Source organism: Protopterus annectens, chromosome 3.part0 (assembly GCF_019279795.1).
Source record: "Protopterus annectens isolate FY-2018-M chromosome 3.part0, PAN1.0, whole genome shotgun sequence".
NCBI lineage: Eukaryota > Metazoa > Chordata > Ceratodontiformes > Protopteridae > Protopterus > Protopterus annectens.
Window position 1 is genome coordinate 808039114 of NC_056731.1, and position 22791 is coordinate 808061904.

A 22791-nucleotide genomic window follows, 5' to 3' on the forward strand; every position below is an offset into this window, starting at 1 on the left:
TTGTGAGAAATCCAAGATGGGGGATCTCAGAAGCACTGGAGCAGTGTGTGTTTTGAAAGAAGCAGATTGAGATATTTCTGAAACTATTGAACTGAGGAAATTATTTTAACAGACTTGGAAGGAGGTCACTTATCAATACAGAATTTACAGAATTTGCTGGAGCAAAGTGAATCAGAAAATGAAGCAGAAGCAAAGTGGAGTGAACTAGCTGGTCACATTATAGAACCAGAAAAAGTAACAGTTTCAACAGGAAAAACATTGGATTTTGAAAATAAAGGAATAGAAACTACTGGTGTGTGTTTGGCTAGTGGAGTAACTAGTTTTAAAGGCACTAACTAGTAGTAACAGGGTAGGAAAAAAGCTTATTTTGATGTAGGAAATTAAACATTTTTGGGCATAGGGGTTATGATAAAAATGAAGAAATTAAAAGATTAGATGTTACAATATTAATGCAAAGTAGGATAGTGATGTGTGATATAAGAAAAGGTGAGTGATGTGTAAGATTATTTGCAATTTATGCATACACAATTATGACAGACAAGAAAATATGTTTGAGGTCTTAACAATATGGTTTTGTTTGATATGTTTATTATTATTATTATTATTATTATTATAATACAAGACTTTAACTGTAATTTAAGGATGGAGAAAGGGAAAGTAACATAAGATGTGAAAGTATTTAAGGAAGTTATAAAATGTGGGAGACTAAGGACAGCAAAAAAAGAGAAAGGACTTATCACAGAGAAATATTTAAAAAATAGATATTATTACGTAATATGTTCTAATGATATGGAATATTCAGAAGGAGATATGGAAATGTCTCCGTTTTTTTACCATAGAGCTGTGTGAACAACAATAGGAGAGAATAAAAAAGTAATAAAGAAAGAAAAGAAATAAAAATTTTAACAGGTAAAATTAGTAAAACAAGAAAAATAAAGATGGAGAGTAAGAAATTATGGGAAGAATATATGACAATGAGAGAATTTTATGAAAACTGCTCCTTATGGTGGGTAGTGTTTAAAGAAAAGTACAAATAAGTTTTTTTAATGGTAGAAAGCCAAATGAAAAGTAAAAATGAAAATAAATATAAAGAAATAAAGGAAGATCTTCAAGTAGAAACTGAAAAGAGAAGAAAGAATATGAGAGCAAGAGAGAAAGTTGAATGATTAAAATTAAACATGTTATTTAGACAAAGGATATTTTTAAAAGGTAAGAAAGAGGAGGTAAAAACAAGTGAGAATAAAATAATGAAGACTAGATGTAAACAAAAAGAAATAATGGAAGTAGTGGAAAGATTTGTAGGTAAAATGTATGAAAATGAAGAAGATATGAGAAACAGGAATGTTTTGTTAAAAAATATCTAAATGTATTATGGCAGAACTTGCAAATGTGATTACAATGGAAGAAATGCATGAAATCAGCACCAGCTTTAGATGGACCAAGTTGCACATTTTACAAGCAAATGGAGATGGAAAAAAATGTAATTTTCTGTAAAATGTTAAATGAATGGTTAGATAATGGGATAGTGTAGGAAGAAATATGTAATGGGGTGATACAGTTTGTATGGAAAAAGATGAAAATAAAGATATAAGAAACTGGTGATGTATAAGTTTAGGGAATACTGAATGTAAAATATTTATGAGAATAATACAAAAAAGGTTGCCATAAGTTTTGACTGAAGTAATGGGAAATGGTATGTTTGATGTAAAAGTTAAAAAAGTAAAGGAAATATTAATAGCAGTGAAGTAAATAAGTACGAGCGTGATAGAAAAAAATTAGGTAAGATCGGTTACGTGTGATATAGATAAGGCATTTGATAAGATAAGTCATGAGATGAACATTTCGGAAGCACATGGAGAAGTAAAAAATAGTGAAAGTTATACAAACTTGCTATGAAAATTCATGAAGGAAAGTAATGGTAAATGGATATATGGGAAAAGAGGTCAGGGCAAAAGGGCAGTTAAGCAGGGGTGTCCCTTAAGTATGTGTATTTTTGTTCTAGTAATGAATGCAATTATTCAAAGTTTTATGTCAGAAATGGATGAAGTATGTTGGAAGATGGGAAAGGAAATTGAGATACTTGTATGTCTGTCTTATGCAGATGATTTGGTTATTGTAGCAAAAATAGAGAATGGATAAATGAAAGTGTTATAAGAATTGAAAAATTATTAAAAATGTGAGTTTAAGATTGAATAAAAGAAAAAGAAAGGGGGTTTCATGAAATAAAAAAATAATAAAAGTTATTATAGCAGGAAGGGAATTAATATATTATGGATTAAGTTTAGGGATATGGTAACATACTGAATCAGTGGAAAGTGAGAATGGTAGAAACAAAAAATACTTGTATGATGGAAAGTTTTCATTTATCATATAATAAAAATGTGTATATGTTAAAGTTGTATATATTTATTAGGGGAACTTGCTTATGCTGGGAGAGTTTATATGTTTCCAGGAACAATTGGAAATGAAAAATCTTATTTTTTAGTATCAGTGCAACTGTTTTGGGTGATTAATAGTGTAAATGAATGGAGAATAAAATTAAGGAAAAAATGTTATATGTAAGGTATGAAAAACATGGAAACAAGTAAAAATGAAAAGATGGGATGAAAAAGTAATGAAAAAAGAATACATAAATATGATGAAGTTAGGGAAATTAAAAATTGATGAATGTAATGAGAATAGGATTGGTTGGTATGAAAAACAATTATGCAAGAGTTTTTTTTGTATACCTATGAAATGATTTATTAGATGATGTTAGAAATACGATAAAGCAAAGAAGAAAACATTTGAAGATTTCTATAAAGCTGAGAACTTTTTGTGGTGAATTTTGTTAAGTTACCTGTTATGAGAAATATGAAATATAAAGCAACAGGAAAAAAAAGAATGTGCTATTATAGCAAGTTAGAGGAAACTGCAAAACATTGTTTTTAGAATATAACATGAATACGTCTTTTTGTGAAAGGTTAAAAATGTATATAGTTAATAAGGTTTCAAGGAAATTAATATAGAAATTATATTGTATGGTAAATATGAAAGAAAAAGGATGAAGGAAATTGAAAAAGGGGATAAAATATTATTTTTTATTATCTGGAAATTGTGGAAAAGAAGGTGTGAATGACTATTGTATAACAAAATCAGAAGGAACAAAGATGTATTTGCAGAAATAAGAAAATGGTTGTGGAAAAAGCATTGGGGAAGAGAGATGAAAATTAAGGAAATGAAAATGGAAGAAGTATGAACAAAAACTGTGTTGTATTACTAATGAAGAAACTGAAAATGTGAATAGGATGAATCTAGGGTTGCAAAAAGTATGTAAATAATGTAGAAATTTGTATAAATAATGTGTTGATAATGCATATATAAACTGAAAATGTGAATAGGATGACTCTAGAGTTGCAAAAAGTATGTAAATAATGCAAATAATGTAGAAATTTGTATAAATAATGTGTTAATAATGTATATATAAATAAAGCCACACCTTGTCTTTTCTCAATAAGTGCTGTGGGATCTTTTATATTCATCTGAGCTACCATCAACTCAGGCAGATGGGACCTCAATATTTTCATACGAAGGACAGCATACCCAGATCTGTTAACCATATTCTGCTCAGTTCATCTCTCTCGAGCTGTTCACCATAGAGAACTCCACCAGAACAAGGCTTTAGACAACATATATGTGAAATTTATTGTGACACACACAAACACACATACAGAAACACACACACACACACACACACACACACACACACACACACACACACACACACACACACACAAGGCCCTGCCCACTACCATAACAGGGACAAGGGTTTTACTTATTCATATTGCATTTATCATGTTGTACCTTCAGCTATATTCTGAATGGGAAGCAAGTTATGCACTGGAACTCTATAGCTTTTAATTCCATCTTACCATTTGTGAAGTATACATCATTACAGGTGCATGATTCCAATGTAGATATTCTAATAAACCCAAAGTAAATAAATTGATGCTTTCTTTGTTTATATTCTCTTATTTATTTTCTTTCATGATCTGTTTTAATTGAAAATCAATTAACATATTTTCTTGCATTTTCTTTGATTTGTTTTTCAGGAAAGATATTCATAATCCAATCTAAGAATGGCTCACAGGGACTTGACCTTATAACAGCAAGGAGTATGTGTGCAGCTCGTGGAGCTCGCCTAGCAACAGCTGAAGAGCTGCGGCATGCTGTAGATGAGTGTTCTTTCTCTACGTGTTCTCGAGGATGGCTGGCAGACAGCAGTATTGGGTAAGTTAATACAGTGAGACATGCAGTGCGCAGCAGTGTTCATGAGCATAAGACACACTGCAGTACAATAGTTGTATAGATTTAACTCATTCCCTGCAGTGGAGCTCTGGAGACTTCCAATAGATGGAACCTAAGCTTTTTGATAGAATCAAATCGTGTCCTCACATTTCAAACAGATGGATGTTCATATCTTTGTAACCATAGGAGTTACTAAAAAGTGTAAATGGCAAACTCTTCAGTGCAAATTACTTTTATAGTTGTAGTATTGTTCAAGTTCTAAGTCTGAAACTGGATTTTATAAGTCACAGTAAATACAGTAACTATTAAATTTGTAATATTTTATAAACAACTTACAATTATCTCATCAACGACTCAAGCTATACGTGTACTGGTGGAAGCATTTTGTTCATCCAGCAATGAGCTTTCATGTAAGGCTAAGCAATACTGTCTGTGCTACTTGGCTGTCAAGATATTTAGAAAAACATGACATTCAAGAAAATATAAATAAATATTAGATGAACGATAATTAATATCTCTTTACCTGCACTAGACAGAGGTCAACTATTAATATCTTTGAGTTTGCCAGTGTGTAAGCTTTAAGAAGAAATCTTTTAATACTTTGAATGTAATATGGTTTTGGAAATTTTGATGCAAATATAAACAAGCAATGTGTAGCATCTAGAGGCATCAGTAAGATGTAACTACAGAAACACCTGGAGGCGTCACTCAGCTGTAATGATGCTCACATGTAACGCTATAAGGCTACCGTAACAAACACAGTATGGCTCAACATCTTATTCTTACTTCATCCTTTAGAGAGATAGTACTGATTGTTTCTGAAGTCTGATATAAACTAATGAGAGTTGTTTCTATGTCACACTGCATATATGAGAAGATCTGTGGATTGCTTAAAACTGCTAATGTGGTTAGTATGCAAATAAAGAAAACCGAAAGGTCTCATAGATAGGGAGCAATGTCATAATCTGGGCTTTCTTGCTTTTAAGATTCCAATCTTATGTTCCATTATTTAACTCAGATGCACACAGACATATAAATACACACATATATATATATATATATATATATATATATATATATATATATATATATATATATATGTATGGGTCTATATTAGAACATCGAAGTTTCACAACTTCGAATGTCCTAATATCGACCCCTATGAAAACAGCTAAGCTGAGGAACATCAAATTTCTTCCTAGGGAAGAAATTTGGTTGGCCATTCCTGTGGCTTCGCTATTTTCAGTGATCTGGTTGAAAGTTACGGGTTGGGATCAGGTAAGTGTGCGATTGTGTGGATGTGAGGGTTAGGGCATGGGGTAGGTGATTTAGGGTTAGGGCGCGGGTCAGGTAAGTGTGCAATTGTGTGGACATGAGGGTTAGGGCGGGGTAGGTGAGTTAGGGTTAGGGTGCAGGTGAGGTGAGTGTGCAATAGTGACGGACCTTAGGGTTAGGGTTTGGGTTAAGGTAAGTGGATGGCTAGTGGTGTATGTACAGTTTAGTGTAGGGTTAGATGTAGGATTTTAGGTGTATGTGTGTGGATTGCTGTTTGGTGTGCTTGTGTTGTGTGTATGTGTGTAGGAACAGTGAAGTGGGAAAAAATTAGCTGTTCTGCATGTTCGATATTGTCAGCATTCGCTGAATAGGGGTCGATATTAGAACATTCAACATTTTAAAAAGTCGATGTTCTAACATAGACCCATATATATATATATATATATATATATATATATATATATATATTTATATGTTTGTATGTATATATATATATATATATATATATATATATATATATAGGGGAATGGGGGGGAGTAATAATTACAAGGTTCACACACAAAACACTGACAAACTCACTGAAAAAATCCTCTAAAGCTGAAAATACTGACATGATATTGCAGTACTAGAGCATGACCTCTGTTATACCAAGGAAATGAATATGCGCTTTCCCCCGCTATTGTGTAACCTCAGTATTGGTATATGTGCATGCATGTGTAGGTGTGTGCGTGTGTGTGTGTGTGTGTGTGTGTGTGTGTGTGTAGGTGTGTGCGTGTGTGTAGCAAGAGGTGTGAGGGTCACATCTGTCTGCTGCATCATGGGAGTACAGAGCACTTACCCCCTATAAAAAACATTGTTTTTACATTTGCATTCTCCAAGCTTGTGTCTTAGATCAGGTGCAGTATCTATCAATATTATGAGTTTTAGATTTTTTTTTCTCAGTAGTTTGGATGTCAATCTTTTGATTGTTAAATCAATTTCAGTAATATATGGGTTACTTTTCAGTGCTTGAAATGTTGGCTAAAGAGTTGAAAAATGAACTTTTTGAATACTGCCTTTCTTGATGCATGAGATCATGTTACAGTGGGATTGATTAATTTACCCTTTTCCCACTGTAATGTGACCTCAGGGATGATATATTTAAGTAGCAAGTGGTGTTGTGTGGGGGCTTACCATCCTGCAAAAAGGTTTTTTTTTTGAATATTTGTGATTTAGAGTGCTTTGCTTTTGAATCATTTTGATTCAAAATGTTTTTGTCTATGTCTTAGCATTCTTTTTATAGCTTCATGTTTGAAATAGACACATTCATATACATATATATATATATATATATATATATATATATATATATATATATATATATATATATATATATATATATATATATATATATAAAATATATATAAATATATATAAATACACACACACACACACACACACACACACACACACACACATATATATATATATATATATATATAGAGAGAGAGAGAGAGAGAGACAGATAGACCTATATATAGCATAGTGTAAAGCTTATATGCCTGCAGATGTAACATGGCTCAACATTTATTATTCTATCTAAAAAGTACACTCTGGTATTAACCCAAATGGCAGAATCTATGCAGGCAAATGTCTGTCTTTTTTTGAAGGCATCAGCTTTTCTGGATCCAGCCTAAAATTTGTGTCATGTGATCACGTTTATTTTATTATTTAGTTGTTAAATGGCTTAAGTGGTTTGATTCAAATAATGTTCTCAGCCATAATCTGGATTAGTGACACTGGTAAAACAATGACGGAAGACATGAAAAAGCATTTAAAGTACGTGAAATAACATACTAAATAGATGAGAAAATATTTTGGGAAATTTAAGTGTGTTAAGAATCAAGTCGATCAGTTAAACAACAACCCGAACCAGAGACAATTGAATATCTAATACTCAGAATGGATACAACAAGAATTGTGTGTCTAAAAACTAATGATCAAACTCTAAGGAGTATGTGAATATAAACAGCAAACCCCACACGTAACTCCTGCCTCTTAAATTGACAAACTGATATGTAAACATAAATGATAACTTTCTCTAGAAATGTGCATACAGTTATAAAATTCAACCTTACTAAAAGCTGAATTTGAGAAGAACCATTAAAAATTCATAAGGTAACCCAATAGCAGGAAAGACCTGTATTATTTAGCACCAACATCGACCATTTCTATAGTTATATTTGAAAAGCACAGTCATACTCTTATAGATGGGCGATATACTTGGTGACTTGGTTGGTAGATCTATACCTCTCAACTGTCCAGATTTTTGCTTCATTTCAATTCAGATTTTATAAATTCAGGATTTCTGAATTAAAGTTTTCAAAAATAACAAATTCTGAAAAATCTACATTCATGAACTGTACCAATATGAAATTAAGCACCATCAGCCAGGTTGCAGTATGATTGCTAGGAAAGGTCCACATACAGCCCATGTACTCTTTGCTGTTAAGCATCCTGAGTGAGCAAGATTCCCACAGCCCTTCCACAGTTCTCATCATCAGTTACGTATAACTTATCGTGAAGTGCAATGACTTCAGATTTCTTACATTTAATCACTGGGTTGTGGAAATGCTGAAGACTTGTGCCTTAACTGCATTTCCATAGAACATTTTTTCAGGTTTTAGAAAGCTAGAATTTTCGGTTAGATGTATCATACTGTATGAGATAGACCACCTGAAAAGTGAACTAATGTACCCTTGAGGTGCACTTTATTATCTGAGCACTGAGTTCATGCACATTCACGATTTATAGCATGACTTGCTGTTATGGATGCTCAGTGTTTTCACAATACAGAATGTTAAAGCTCAAAAGACCACATTAACTCTCCCTGTCAGTTTAAAAATGTAACTGTGCTTTCATAAAACCAAATGGCATTTCTTAGTACATAAAATGAAGTGAGCAGTTGTTCATAAATATAGTCCAAGAGTCAAAAACTAGAGACTCTTGCACCCCCTATGAATGTCTCAGCTTTGGCATTGACTCAGATGTCTCATATATTTATTTATTGATGTTTGTTTACCGGGAAAGTCCACTGAGCTAGAATAAGCCCATTTTCAGTGGAGGCCTGGGGAGAAAAGCCCCAAGGTTACAATAGCATTAACATAACATTTTAAAAGTTTCAAACAATTTAAAGAAAACAAAATCCAAAAGTTTCATAAAGAAGCCATCAGCTCCACATAACAATGACACTTACATATGGTTTCAAAATAAGTTATAGTCAAATACAGAAGAAATAAAAAAGTTACATAAAGAAATCAACAATACATAGTATGATGTAAATAAACTAGGTAATTCCCAGTGCTGAAAGAAGAAAAGAGCGACAAAAAAGGTAGATATAGTATAGAAGATCACATCAGGGTTTAAAAGCAGAAAGGATGAGCTGAGTATTTTAGGGTTTATTATGGATTACCAAGAAAAGACAGTAATTAGAGTAAGTAGCTATAATAGATAAAGTTTAGGTTTGAAAGGTAAAAATCAAGTAATGGCAGAGGGGGTATTATAGCAATTACATGTCTAATTGGACAGGAGATGATTATGTGGTGCAATTTTGAAGTTAGAGTGGCTTTGTTCAATGCAGATAAATGAGGGTAGGTTATTCCATATTCTGGCAATGATCCAAGAGTATAATAATTTGCCTGTGGGTAAATTGGGTTTGTGAATTTGACACAAGTGTTGGTATTCTGAAAGCAGCGGCATAAGGGGACTGTAAAGGGCAACTATTGAGCTTAGGGCAGGGCACTTCTGTGGTTTGTGAATAAATGTGTGTGTAGTAGTGAGCTGAAAGAGTGATAAGAAATGATGGAATTCTACCCATTGAAGTTTCCTTAGGGTGATATAGTGATGAGTAGAATGGTGACTACTTGTAGCAAATTTAGCAATCTTGCTGTAGCAAGAGTCTAGTTTTATTTTTAAGGAAGACTGCAAGTTGGTTAATAAAGATAGACCATAGGTTAAAGAGGGTAACAAGTAAGACAGAGCTAATGCTTGTTTACAAGAAAAAGAAAAATAATCTGGTTCCACACAGCAGTGAAAATCAATATGGCCTTTATTGTAGTAGGTAAGCGCTTTCTCGGAATAACATCCGCCTCATCAGACCAACAAAGACAGAATAGCAGTTACATTTTTAAACACTAAAACATCCAATCAAAAATCAGATAAAATGTGCATTATAGCTAAAAGCCATGTGATAAAATACATCTGTAGAATATATAGATCATTAAAAAATTGAATAAAACAGACTAAATGAACAATATGTACTTAAAACTGATAACAAATACAAGTACATATTGTTCATTTAATCTGTTTTAGTGTTTAAAAATGTAACTGCTATTCTATCTTTGTTGGTCTGATGAAGCAGATGTTATTCCGAGAAAGCGCTTACCTACTACAATAAAGGACATTGATTTTCACTGCTGTGTGGAACCAGATTATTTTTCTTTTTCTTGTATTCTCTGGTTTTTGCATCTGATTCCTTATTTGGTTCAATGACTGTTTTCGTTTGCTAATGCTTGTTTAGTTGGTAAGGAGAGGAACTTGTTGTGTCTATACAGTAGACCTAGTTTTTTGTGTGATTTATTAATATTACTTTGGATGTGCAGATTGAACCTTAGGTTTTCATCGATTATAACTCGTAACAATTTGGTATTGGTTACTAGCTCAATTTTTAGTAGAGTTAAGTGAAAGTATATTGAAGTCGATTTGTTGATAGATGTATTTTCCTTTGGGGGTAAAGAGCATTAGTTTTTTTTTTTTTGGCATTTAAAGAAAGTTGTTTTTTGTGGAGCCAGGATCCCACAGTTGAGAAAGCTGCTTGAGTATTTTGTTGTAGTATGTCAGTGTTTTGAGCAGAGCAGACTATAGTTGAGTCATCTGCATACTGGACTAGGAAGCCATTTGGAATAGCTTGGTGGAGATTATTTATAAATATGTTAAACAGAATAGGGCCTAGAATTGAGCCCTGTGGAATGCCTGTTATGAAGGTAGGGAGAAATAGAGTTTTTCCATTTAACAGCATTACAGAGATAGCTTTTGAACCAGTTAAGAGACTGGGTGGATAATCCAATAGTGGAGAGTTGGGAAAGAAGGATGGAGTGAGAGATTGTGTCGAATGCTTTTGACAGATCCAGGAAGACAGCTGATACGGTTTGACCTGTCTCACGATTTATTGACTAGATCTAAGAAGGTGATTAGAGCAGTAAGTGTGCTGTGACCAGGGTGGAATCCATGCTGAGTTGGGGAGAAAATTTTGTTATTTAGATGGTAATGGATAAGTTGTTTTTGGACACATTTTTCTAGGATTTTGGAGACAGGGGATAGCATAGCAATAGGTCGGAAGTTCAAGATATTGGAGGATGGACCGCCATTATGAAGTGGCAGAATGATTTTTTTTTTTCCAGAGGCAAGGGACATAGGATTCTTGGATAGACCTGCTAATAAGATTGCTAATAGGGTAGGCTACTGCATCAGCAGCAATCTTAAGAAATTTGGCAGGAACTCTGTCGGCTGAATTAGAACAAGATTTTAGATTCCAGAGGAGTTTTCTGATGTAAGAAGTAGAGATGGGGGAGAAATTAAGTTCTAGTTGGGGGGAGTTGCTGTGTGCAGTTTTTAAGGGTGATGCTAGAGCTTGGGAGATTGTGATGCAGGGGGGAGGAGAGGAGCGTGTAGGGATACAGTTATTTGGGAGGGGTGTGGAAAAGGAAACATTAATGTTAGCTATAGTATCAATAAAGTAGGAGTTAAAAGTGGAGGCAATTTGTTCAGATGGCATGCTAGGGTATGGGCAGGGACTGGGTTTGGTGCCTGGGTTTAAGAGGTTATTGATAGAAGACCAGAAAATTTTGGGATTTTTTTTCCTGTTTGTCTATGGCTTCCAAAAGTATTGTTGCTTATCTTTGCAGATATGTTTTTTAGCTTGGTTTCAGACCTGTTTGTAATGAATAAGATTAGAAGGATTCTTGGATTTAAGCCAGTGCTTCCAAGCTTTGTCCCTATTTTTCATAATTTCTATGGGAATATTTGATAGCCAGGGGGCATGATTAGTTTCTATTTTTTTGGATCTAGTAGGAGCTAGGCAATGCCAGATATTTAGAAATGAGTTATTAAAGTAGAGGAGAACATAATCTAGTGGAAGTGTTTTAATGTTGTTCTAGTTGTAGATATTCAGTACACTGTTAAAAGTATGGGGGCAGAATTTTGATAAACTTTGGATTAGTTTGATATTATGGACTTTTGGGAGGGATGAGCAGGTACGAATAGCATAGGCAGGGAGGTGGTCACAAAAGGAATTTGACATGATGCCGGACATTAGGTATTTAGAAGAATTTGAGACAAGAATCTAATTTAATAGTTTTATTGTTGAATTTTGTAGTAGTATTGATTAGTTGAGTAAAGTGAAATAAATTTATGCTGCAGGGTGATTGATTGCAGGAAGCGGAAACCCAATCAATATTCCTGTTGCCTAGTATAATTGTTTCATTTTTTTATAGTAAAGGAAATCCAGGACAGAATATCTTCTAATATTGGGGTATATTACTATAATACAACGTTTTTTGGATTCATTGATTTCCAGAAAGGAGATTAGGATCTTAGCATTTTGAAATTGTGAAACTGAGTCAGTAAATGATGATATATTGAGTGTATTGGGGTAAATGATGGCAACACCACCTCCTTTTTTATTTTGTCTATTTGCCCTAATTACACTAAAGTTGGGAGGGAGAAACTCAGAATCATGTATAGAAGGTTTTAACTAAGTCTCACTAGCAGGTAGGATATCAGTACTGTTTTGAGTGAGTCAGGCATGAAACTCAGAAGTTTTATTACAAATGCTGTGAAAGTTTTTAGTAGTTATATGGAGAGCTTTTAAGCATTTAGGGGACTGATAGTGTAGAAATGAGAGAGTGGACTGGGGCCCAGGGTTAGAGTGAATGTCACCAGAACATATGAGTTTATGCATAGTGTGTGAGAGATTAGAGCCAACGTAGAGAGGAAAGTGGTCTTGAATGTTAGGTTTATAATTTAAGGAATAGTTGGTAGAGAGAATGAGGGGTTTGGCACAGAGAAGAGGAGTTGAACAGTATATGCTTGGGCTAATATTAAAATAAGAATAATAGTTTAAGCCTGCAGGTTGCTAAAAAGGAACAGGGGTATGATAACTGGATAATGAATGAGTAGGTGTATCTAGGAGTAAAATGGGTATGGCTATGTGAGTATAAATGTAAAGAAAGGGGGTGTGGGTGGGAATCGGGGTAGGGTAGGGGGGTGAAGTGAGCCCGGAGCGAAGTGGAATGCAAATGGTTTGGGGCTACATCTTGTTCGAGGCTAAACATACAAAATAAAACAACCTGTAAACAGCTACAGTATGCACTGAATTTCTTGTATTATAACAGCTGATATATCAGCGGTTTACAGATAAAGCCAAGCTAAAAACAGGGGGTACTTCGGAGAAAAAAATGGGTAAAATAGAAAAGTTGGAAGGTTGGTTAAAAAAGAAAAAAAAAGAGGACAGAGAGTCTAAACTGGTGAGGGGAATGTCTAGTCAGCCTGGTGATGCGCTACAGATTAATTATGGGGGGCAGAACACTGCATGTTAAATAAAAAGCTTATTAAGCATGGTAGCTAAATGTAAATGTGTACATAGACTCAATTATAGTAGTAGACTGAATGCTAGTTTCTGCTGTCTGTGAGAGCACTGCTACTAGAGTGAAGGGTTTACTTTCAGGTTGAAAAACAGTGCTGTTTTTTTTTTTTTTGCCTGGTGTATAAGTAGATGGGTTTAGCATCTAGGAATGAAAAGGTGAGATCAAGGAGTTCACTTTAAGCATGCAGGAGCTATTGTCTATCTATGTAATACACGTAGAGAGTGGTAAGTGGGAAGTGGTAAACTGCAGTTAGTCACACAGAGATTTAATTAGAAAGAAACAGTCTAGAGCATTTAATAGTAGAGAAGAAAGAAAAGAAAGCGTGGTCAGACTAGGCAAGATAGATTGTATGTTGTAACACAGAGCAGTTACTGATAGTTATTTATAGAAAAGCAGCATAAGTATTCATCGAGAAATCTCCATACAATAAGGCACTATGCATTAGTATTGTGTACTTATTATTAACACAAAGACAACAAATTATTATAGCAAAGACAACAACTGAAGGCGAAGAAGAAGTATTTTCTGGAAGCCAGATTACAGGATTGCAATACTATACTAAATCACTAGGCAAGTAGACTTATATAGGCAAACAATTATACAGTTGCGAGAAGGAGCCATAGATCACAAATTATTCTATGCTACTAAAGGTAACTGCAAATGCTGCCTAAATAGTGAGCAACCTACTATAATACAAATGTAAGTTAGCAAAAACACACCCTGTTTCTCCTCAGCTTTACCATAACTTCAGCACTCCAAGACTCCTGAATAGGTAGCACAGTCTCATATGAAGAATCTAGCACATGTCCACTACACTGTAGCCCTTATAGAATCATAGGAGGTTACTAGGCTATTGGCCATGAGGCCCTTATAAGCCTAGCCAAGAGTTTAGCCCATGTTTAGACAAGTCTGCACCCAATGCCCCTGTCCAGCAGGGACATGGGTGGAATCCCAGGAGTGTATTTTCTGTTTCCCATCCACTTATCCAGGTTGTGCTTAAAAAGGGGTAAAGAGGTACTCTGTTTGATGTGGAGAGGGAGTCTATTCCATAGATGGGGGAGTCTCTGGGACACAAATCTGTCCCACAAACAAGTTCTGTTGAGAGTAGGTTGAGGCTGCGCATGAGAGTTACTCGAATGGAGCTTGACTTGTGGATATGCAGCAGTCCCATCAAGGCAGGGTCCATGATCGCCTTGTATGCCAGACAGAGGTCACCTCTGTGGAGTCTGTATGAAACTGAGTACAGGTTCATAGGTTCATAGGTTTATACTAGGCTATCTGCCCCTGCATTAATATAAGCCTAGCCCAAAGTTTTTTTTAACTACATACCCCTTATATGAAAAATACTGTGCCCATTAGTTTGTTGTGCCTCTGTCCAGCAGTGACACAGAGATGATTCCATTAGGGATAGGGCTTTTAGCCTATCTGTGTATGGTAAATGTTTCAGGCCCTGGATTCTCCTGGTAAGGAACCTCTGTTGTCTCTCCAGATGCTGCATGTGATTTGCAAGGTACATGCCGAAAGGGTGGTTGTACTCAATAATGGGCCTTATAAGGGAAGAATGCAGGGATGTTATGACCTCCTTGTCCCTGGATGAGATAAGTTTACAGCCTCTCTCAATTTTTCTCTATTTGAGCTCACCTCTTCGGGTTTGTGAGTGTCGACACAGTTAATCTGACTGTTAATTGATCACTTTGTTTTATCTAAGTGATACTAGTATTTTTCCATGCAATATAAAGAGAAACAAGGGCCATTCTGTTCATTTGTTATACTTGGGATCCACTTTTGATGTCCCATGTTGTAACTCAAAGATACACTTATGACAAATCAGGATATTATCTGCCCTTTGTACATTTATCATGTTGAAACTTCCATATACCATGCTCCTTTCTTAAGCCACACTCAACTTTGATTTAATTAGGCCAAGTCTTGTTCTGCAATAACTGTTAATGAATAATATGGAGGTGACTGACCTGACAAGCAGTTAGGTCTACATTTCTAATGAAAAAGAAATAAAGAATCAGTACCCTCCATATCCAAGACTATATTCAACATTGTTTTTTTTTGCTTTGTCTTTTTTCCCCCCATGCCAGTTGACCATCGAATCACCCACCAATTTGACTTGAGCCCATTGGATCCTCAATACCAGCATCTGGATAACAGCCACCCACAGGGATCCTTCATTCATGCACCATGAGGGTACTACATGTCTCTTGCTGAAGCCCTATCTTCCTTGATTACTGATGAAGTCAGCTGCTTTCACCCTCTAGCCATGGACAGTCTGGCTTTTCCTGTGGATCAGAGCTGTAGGGTGACATTCATGTCTGTCCCATGGCCATACACTACAGTACATGGCATCTATTACTCTTGCAGTTCACATCATGCTAAGCCTGAGCAATCAGGACATTTCTAGTAAGCCCTAATGCCACCCCCTTATGATGACATGGGCACCCAGGCCACTGAAGGGGCCACTTACATACCCCCTGACATGTGCATGCTCTCACACACATGCTGCGACCTACCATCTGTGGCTTGGGGAAAGCTACAGGTCTACGGAACTTCTGGCATCAGGGAACCCACTGCTCATACCGAAGCAATTGGCTGACAAGGAACAACCATTCCCTCCTCCGGGATGGGTAAACCACTATACCCTCTCACATCCACCTGCCCCTGTCCAGCCCTTCTGGCACTTCCACCACTATTTGAACTCTGGACAACTGAGTTGTAGTTAGGGCTTCACCCCTCCATTCCAGCCTTAAATGCCTGTGTCTACCTTTCTGCTATGACTTTTGTAGCAGGATTACCTTTTGTATTTGTGGAATAAATAACCTCGATTTGAATAACAAAACTTTAAAATTCATCTGACATGAATTGAGTATCTACATGTTCTGGTAAACTATAAGCACTGAATAATCTGCTCTTTCAGCTTACTGTAGCTTGTGGTATCATCTCAGACATGCAGAACACGTCTAGCCATTTTGAATATGCATCTATCACTATCATAAACACACTGTTTATGAAATGATCTGCAAAATCAATGTACAGGTGTTTATCTAGGTCTATTTTTCTTCCATCTGGCATTGTATACATTTTTCAGTGAAGACAAAAGAAATGTCTTGTCTCAATATTTGGACAAATATAAGAATACGTCATGAAACATCAGCAGATTGATAACAAAATGGGTTTGGAAACATTCAATGAAAGCCAAAGAGCTTTATTTAAAATAACTAAATAAATAAATAAACACGCTTTCACAAGGTATCACTTATTTCTTGAGTCATTAGAATACACATTCTTTACATATATGTTCTCAATTTCATCTTCTACATTTTTCTCAATGCGAACTTCCATGTTAATGTTTTAATTTTTACAGGCCAGGGTATCAAGCATGCAATACTTCTCCTGTTTCTGTGTTCAATTTCTATGAAATAGTAACTCTGAACTCCTAAAGAATACAGTCTTTCTCTTTTGAAAGTCCGGATCATCTCTTGTGATATATTTTAAGCTCTGTTTGGCTCTGTGAGGCCAACCTTCCATTACAAAGTTTAACACTAATGACAGCTCTTTGTTACTTCTAATCATGTGTGCCATTATTTCTGCTTTGACTGGAATTTCTTGGAAATTATTCCCTATAAGAATAGTTATATATTTATTTTATTGATCTGCTAGCTGAATAAAAATACATGGCACAAGACTCTTTTCAGATATGACTTAGCAGTACTGTCTACCTAAGGGACTTTTTCAGAGACCACCAGCTCTCTTGGCACGCGTGGCACAGTGGTGCAGTGGTTAACATTGTCACCTCTCAGCAAGAGGTTCTTGAGTTCGATACTTGGCTGGAGTGCCTTCTGTGTGTAGTCTACATGTCCTTTCTGTGTTCATATGGGTTTTATTTGGGTACTCCGGTTTCCTACCACATTCCAAAGACATGCATCTGGAGCATTTCTCCCTGGACCTCCAGTGAAAATAGGCTCTGTCCTATTCGGACTTTCCTGGACAAAAAATAAATAAATTCATTCTCCCACATATGTACACACATTTAAACATGCACAACCACCATCATACCTCTTACTTTTCTCTGATGTAAAAGAATGTCTTTGATGTTGCCTCTTATTTTTCCCATCCCTCATGAATGACAAATGACAGTCAATAATTCTAGACATTAGAGTTTCTTTCTTCTCATTGTTCAGAAAATGCATCATGATGCAAAACCTGTTGCTCTATTAGTTCTTTATGAGGATTACAATAAAATTTAGAAAGACTCCCTTGTGTCGTTTAGTATCTCATCCCCACTTTTTCTAGAAGTCTTGAGTGCGTGCCCCCTGACATTACGTTTCATATGCTTTGCACCCCAATATACTTCTTGTTGCAAAACTTGAGTTCTTTTAATTTTATGTATTGATAAGGGTAATATTAATAAATTTTCCTGGTGTCTAGTGTTGTTCCCATATATCTTTCATGCTGCAGAACCTGGGTTATATTAACATTATAAGTCTAGAGTGTTCTTGGTGTCCTGCACAGTCCTGCAAGAATTACTTATAGGTAAATGGAAGTTTAGAATTAAGGCAGCCCCCCCCCCCCCCCCCACACACACACACATACTCTCACTCACCATTCATGTAACACCACCCACTGACTGACTCACAAACACACACACACACAAACACACACACTCAATACTACCTATCTGCTAAAAATTCCCAGCATTTATCTCTATTGTAATATTGAAAGTAATTAGTTAATGCAAGCTTTGGAAAAGATAATCAAGGCAGCTTGCAATAAAGATTGATGAATCTATGAATAGTTTGATGACTATATAAAGCACTTACTGCAGGCATTTCTGGGAAGTACAGCACATGGCTAATTATCATATGCTACTCCCTTGGAATGCAACTCTTCAAAGTAAACACTGTGTTATGGCTGTCTATGAACTGAAAACAGTTACTACCAGAAGAAAACGGGGTTTATCACTGGCTATAACCTCTGTGAGTCCCTGCTTCTGACTCAAAAACTTAAAATTTCCATTTTAACGCAGTTCATTATGAACAATTTCTCCAACACCAAGCTCAGCCATCTCATTTCACTGTAACTAGTGCCTGGCAGTTGGTACAGAAAATTAAGGAGTGGTTAAAAAGCTGTTTCCTGTAGTCCAGCGGGCCAGAGTTTGATTAAAGCAGCTCCCATTGCCTAACTTTGTGACTCTGAGCCACTCACTTAACCCAACAGTGCTCACGGCCTGAGCCTGAAAAAGTTCTATGGAGGTCAGAGCTCTACCCCAGTTAGCAAATAAAATAAACTAATGGCAGTGGATTCTTTTGTACAGTGTACTGTCACCATAATTGACTCACTACTGAAAAATTCACCAGTGTATGTTTTAAACTTTAATGTTGTCACTTGAAAAACATTCTTTGAAAGCACTGTGCAAAATATTTTCAGAGATAAAATCTACACGGCTGCCTCTCTATCAGTCTGTGTGTTAATTTCTTTACCATTTATCAAAAAATTGTTACATTTATTTTCTTTTATTTAATGCTGAAAACATTGGCAATTCCATTTTCTCTTAGACACGTATTTCATGTTCTAGTCACAAAAACTTACATTTTTAGTCCCTACTTGGGACTGCCTTTTACAACATGCCTATTTTATATGTCTCATATTTTCATATTTGTATCTTCTTTTAACTTATCTTGATGTCTGCTATTAATTTCTTATTACAATTATAATAAAATTGTTTACATTTCTTTTATTCATCTAAAATTTCAACCGTATGTGCTACATCAACACGTATGTCATGCTTCCTCAGCTGCTGCATATCTATCTGGTGATTTCATCCATTTTCATATTTTAAATACCTTTGGAAATATTAAACTCCAATTAGACAACCACTTGCTTTCTCTCACAAGCTTCACTGTAAATATTACTAATAAAATTGGGTGGTATTCATAGACCTGAGTTTCACTCCTGTGTAGCAATAATCCACAAAGAGTGCAGCTAGGACTATATGCAAATACAGTAAGTGCAGGTTATTTGCATTGACCAAGGAAAGGCTATTTGATAAACACACCTACTTATGGCAAAAGTGTAAAGTAAATGACGATAAATGTTAAGTATATATGAAGGACTACGTGAAATCCATAGGCCTTGAATGACTTTGTATATACTCGGATATAGCAGAAGAAAATGGCTATGAGCAATCAGGCTTGAAAGGCTTAGGGAAGCGTCAGACTTTACAGCTTTTTTTTTTAATTAATATTTTTAAAAAATAAAAGAGTTTAGTATGTTTTATTTTGGGGTATCCTTATGTGGACACCCTGTTGTTTTCATTAAAGAGTGGAAAGGTGGAGCTAGGAAATATTGAAAAAGGAGAGACACAACAAAGAGGGAAACACAGCAAGTCTTTCACCTGCTGAAGAGACGCCTTGATTGGCTAAAGCCATCTGTCCATATACGCCTTAAGACATCACTGAACAGGAGTCAGGGAGCACTCAGGCATGACTTTTACAAATCGTAATACGAGTATCTGCTCTGAAATTAAAAAAAAATAATTATTTAAAGATGAGAAGAAATGTGTGATGAACAGTAACAGTAGACCATGCAGCATGGCCCACAGAAATCACTGCATACATTAGTTATACTCTATGTTTTTTTACAAGAAAGGAAACAGTGACCTGAATGCCATGGTCAATAGTTCTGGACTAGTCATTTCCTCTTGTGCAGTGTATGCATGCACAAGCCTGATGCATACTACTGCTGTGGGCTGGTCACCATCAGTCATAACAGGACTGGAACTCAGAAATGCAGTGACAGCACAACTAGACTGGCACATGATTGTGTTGTGCAGAATGCAATGTGCAGTAAACATCCTGCATACACTACCTTAGTCATACTGAAGAGGAGGATTCATGCAGACACCTAAAAAACTCTTCAGGAGGTTAAATACCCTCTTGATGAAAATAAGGGTATGAAACAGGGCTGTGCTATTTATTTATTATTTGCTTACATGGAAAGTCTGACTTGGAACAAAATCAATTTTCAGCAGAGGCCCAGGGAGAAATACTCCAGACGCATTCTTTGTAATGGAGGAGGAAACCAGAGCAACTGGAGGGAACCCACACAAACACAGGGAGGACATGCAGACTTCACACAGAAGGCACCCCAGACAAGAATCAAACTGAAGAACCTCTTGCTGTGAGGTGACGACACTACCACTGCACCATCCACAAGTCAATGTTTTCAAAGCATTTAGCAGACTGAGGTACTAAGTCAGTAAATTCCTATTTGCAGCTCCACATGGATTTCTGGCGTCATGAGCTATGGCTCCAGTGGATATCCAGTATCACCTGAAAGAAAAAAAGAGAGAGAGAGAGAGAGAGAGAGAGACAGAAGGAACAAAACAAAGAAAAGTGGTTTAGTATTCTGCAATACAGTTTACTATGAATAACTACTTAAATGAAAAACAAAAAAAAATATTTTTCCACATACCAACAAGATGACCACTGGACATCCTACCATGCAGGAAGAGGTGGTAGAGTAAGCTAATGTACCACATATGGGAATAGTGTTTACTGCCAGGATGCTGGGCAGAGACATTGGTGATACACTCCCATGTATCACATACTACCTAACAAATGATGGACTGGTAGCCCTTGTTATTGCAATACTGCTTCCCCTATGGTTCAGATTGGGACCTAATTGCAATTTACCCAACTGAGTATTTCAGGGAAATGTGCCACCCTATAATAGGTACTCATAATAGTCCTGGCTCAATCCTGAGGTGACACCCGAAAATAGATGTACCGATCCAAGAGTACACCCTGGAACTGCAGTAGTCTCGAGGAAGAAGCCTGTGAGATACCCATCATGTCCCCAGTCTGTCTCTAGAAGGTTCCTGTGGCAGGTATAGCGAGCGCTATGCATACCTTAGCATCCAAAGGGATAGGAAGACCATGCATGCCCCAGTACTCCTGAGGGGGCAATACATACTTACTATGACTCTTGCAATATTCCTGTCCACTCTGAACCTATGAATGATCTCCTAAATGTCAAAATTATAATGAGCAATTCTGTGCCTATATCTCCACTTCCTTGGCCTGTGAGATCTGCTGGGTGCAAATGGTTTTGGACTAGCCAAGACAAGTGGATCTCACTGAGAAATGGCTAACCTAGAAGCAAGTGACAACATCATTGTGGCTTGCAAAGTAACTTATAAAACTGCTGGAAAACACAAACCAATTAATAAAATGATACATGGATGCATGTAGGTCACTGCAAACGCACAACACTATTTATTTTATAAAACAGATTCCCAATTCATGTAAAAGAGAGCTCCTCAATGACCCTATTTAAGCATAACTTAGACAACTGGATTGGAGACTATAAATTTACCTTGGGGTTGCACCTATGTCCCACTTGGATAAGGGCAGTCAGCAATGATCATAGACTCGAACTGCAAATATAGACCATACAACCTGGTCAATAAGGGAACAAGGGTATAACATGGCTAGGCTTATAAGGGTCCTAGGACCAATATCATAGTAACCTCCTATGAACCCATGTACAATTCTATACAGAAGAAGCAGATGCAGTACCTAATGTCTGGCAAAAAGTATTAACATCTTTACACAAAGATTTAACCCTGAGTAAGAACTGGTAACCATATGAAATATTGGGACCTGCTAGAGGGTAAGCTACATCTTACATTGATAAATTGCATTACAGTGACCATGAAACAGTGGCAAACCACTTTGCAATTAAGCCATGACAAAGGGAAAATTATTATCCTAGGGATAAAAATTCAAAGGAGGATATCCCAGGATGATTCTTTGTCACTTCTGTTGTTTTGTCTTGCCCTTAACCCATCAAGCTGTTTACTTAACTGATTAGGTCTTGGTTACAATTTGGCTTCCAGAAACCAAACTTGCTCATTCCCTCCAGTACAGCTCTTTTGATTATGTACCTTTAACTCCTAGTGGGTATGGCTTGAGTCTTTAAAAAATAAAGTTATCACCTTACAATTCTAACAAATACTCATTGACATAGGCCAAATATCAATACAGTTGTGTTTGCCATCATGTATGCTTCAAGATAAAATATTCTGATACCTCGTATAGGGCATGGTTTTGGAATTATTAATGCAAATATAAACAAGCAATATTTGATGCCTAGAGGAGCAGTAGGAGGTAACTGCAGATGCACCTAGAGGCGTCACTCGGATGTAATGAGTTAAAGATTTCCCATCTCCTTTTTTTGGATGACTTAAAACTGTATAGTCATCAGATAAAGATTTGAAAGCCCAACTGCAAGTGGTTAAAACTTTTACAGATGATATAAGAATGAGATTTGGTCTTGATAAATGTGCAAAAGCCATGTTTAAAGCAGGAAAGTTGCAATACCGAAGAAAATATCAAAATTTGACAGGAATGTGATATAAAGGAATGTGAGCAAGAACAACTGCATACATTTTTGGGAACTGATGAAGGATTGACAATAAAATATGAACAAATACAAGAGGTATGTATTCTTTTTCACAGTCATTTCTAATGGCTTG

The 22791-nt window shown here is 36.0% G+C and overlaps 1 protein-coding gene across 1 annotated transcript in view; it reads left to right on the forward strand.

The window, feature by feature from the left end:
- Positions 1–22791, forward strand: part of SUSD5 (sushi domain containing 5) — a 449691-nt gene that overhangs the window by 6018 nt on the left and 420882 nt on the right. The window contains exons 3-4 of the mRNA XM_044065707.1: positions 113–292; positions 4092–4269. Of these exons, the coding sequence (XP_043921642.1) occupies positions 113–292; positions 4092–4269 (358 nt within the window). The remainder of the gene's footprint in view (positions 1–112; positions 293–4091; positions 4270–22791) is intronic.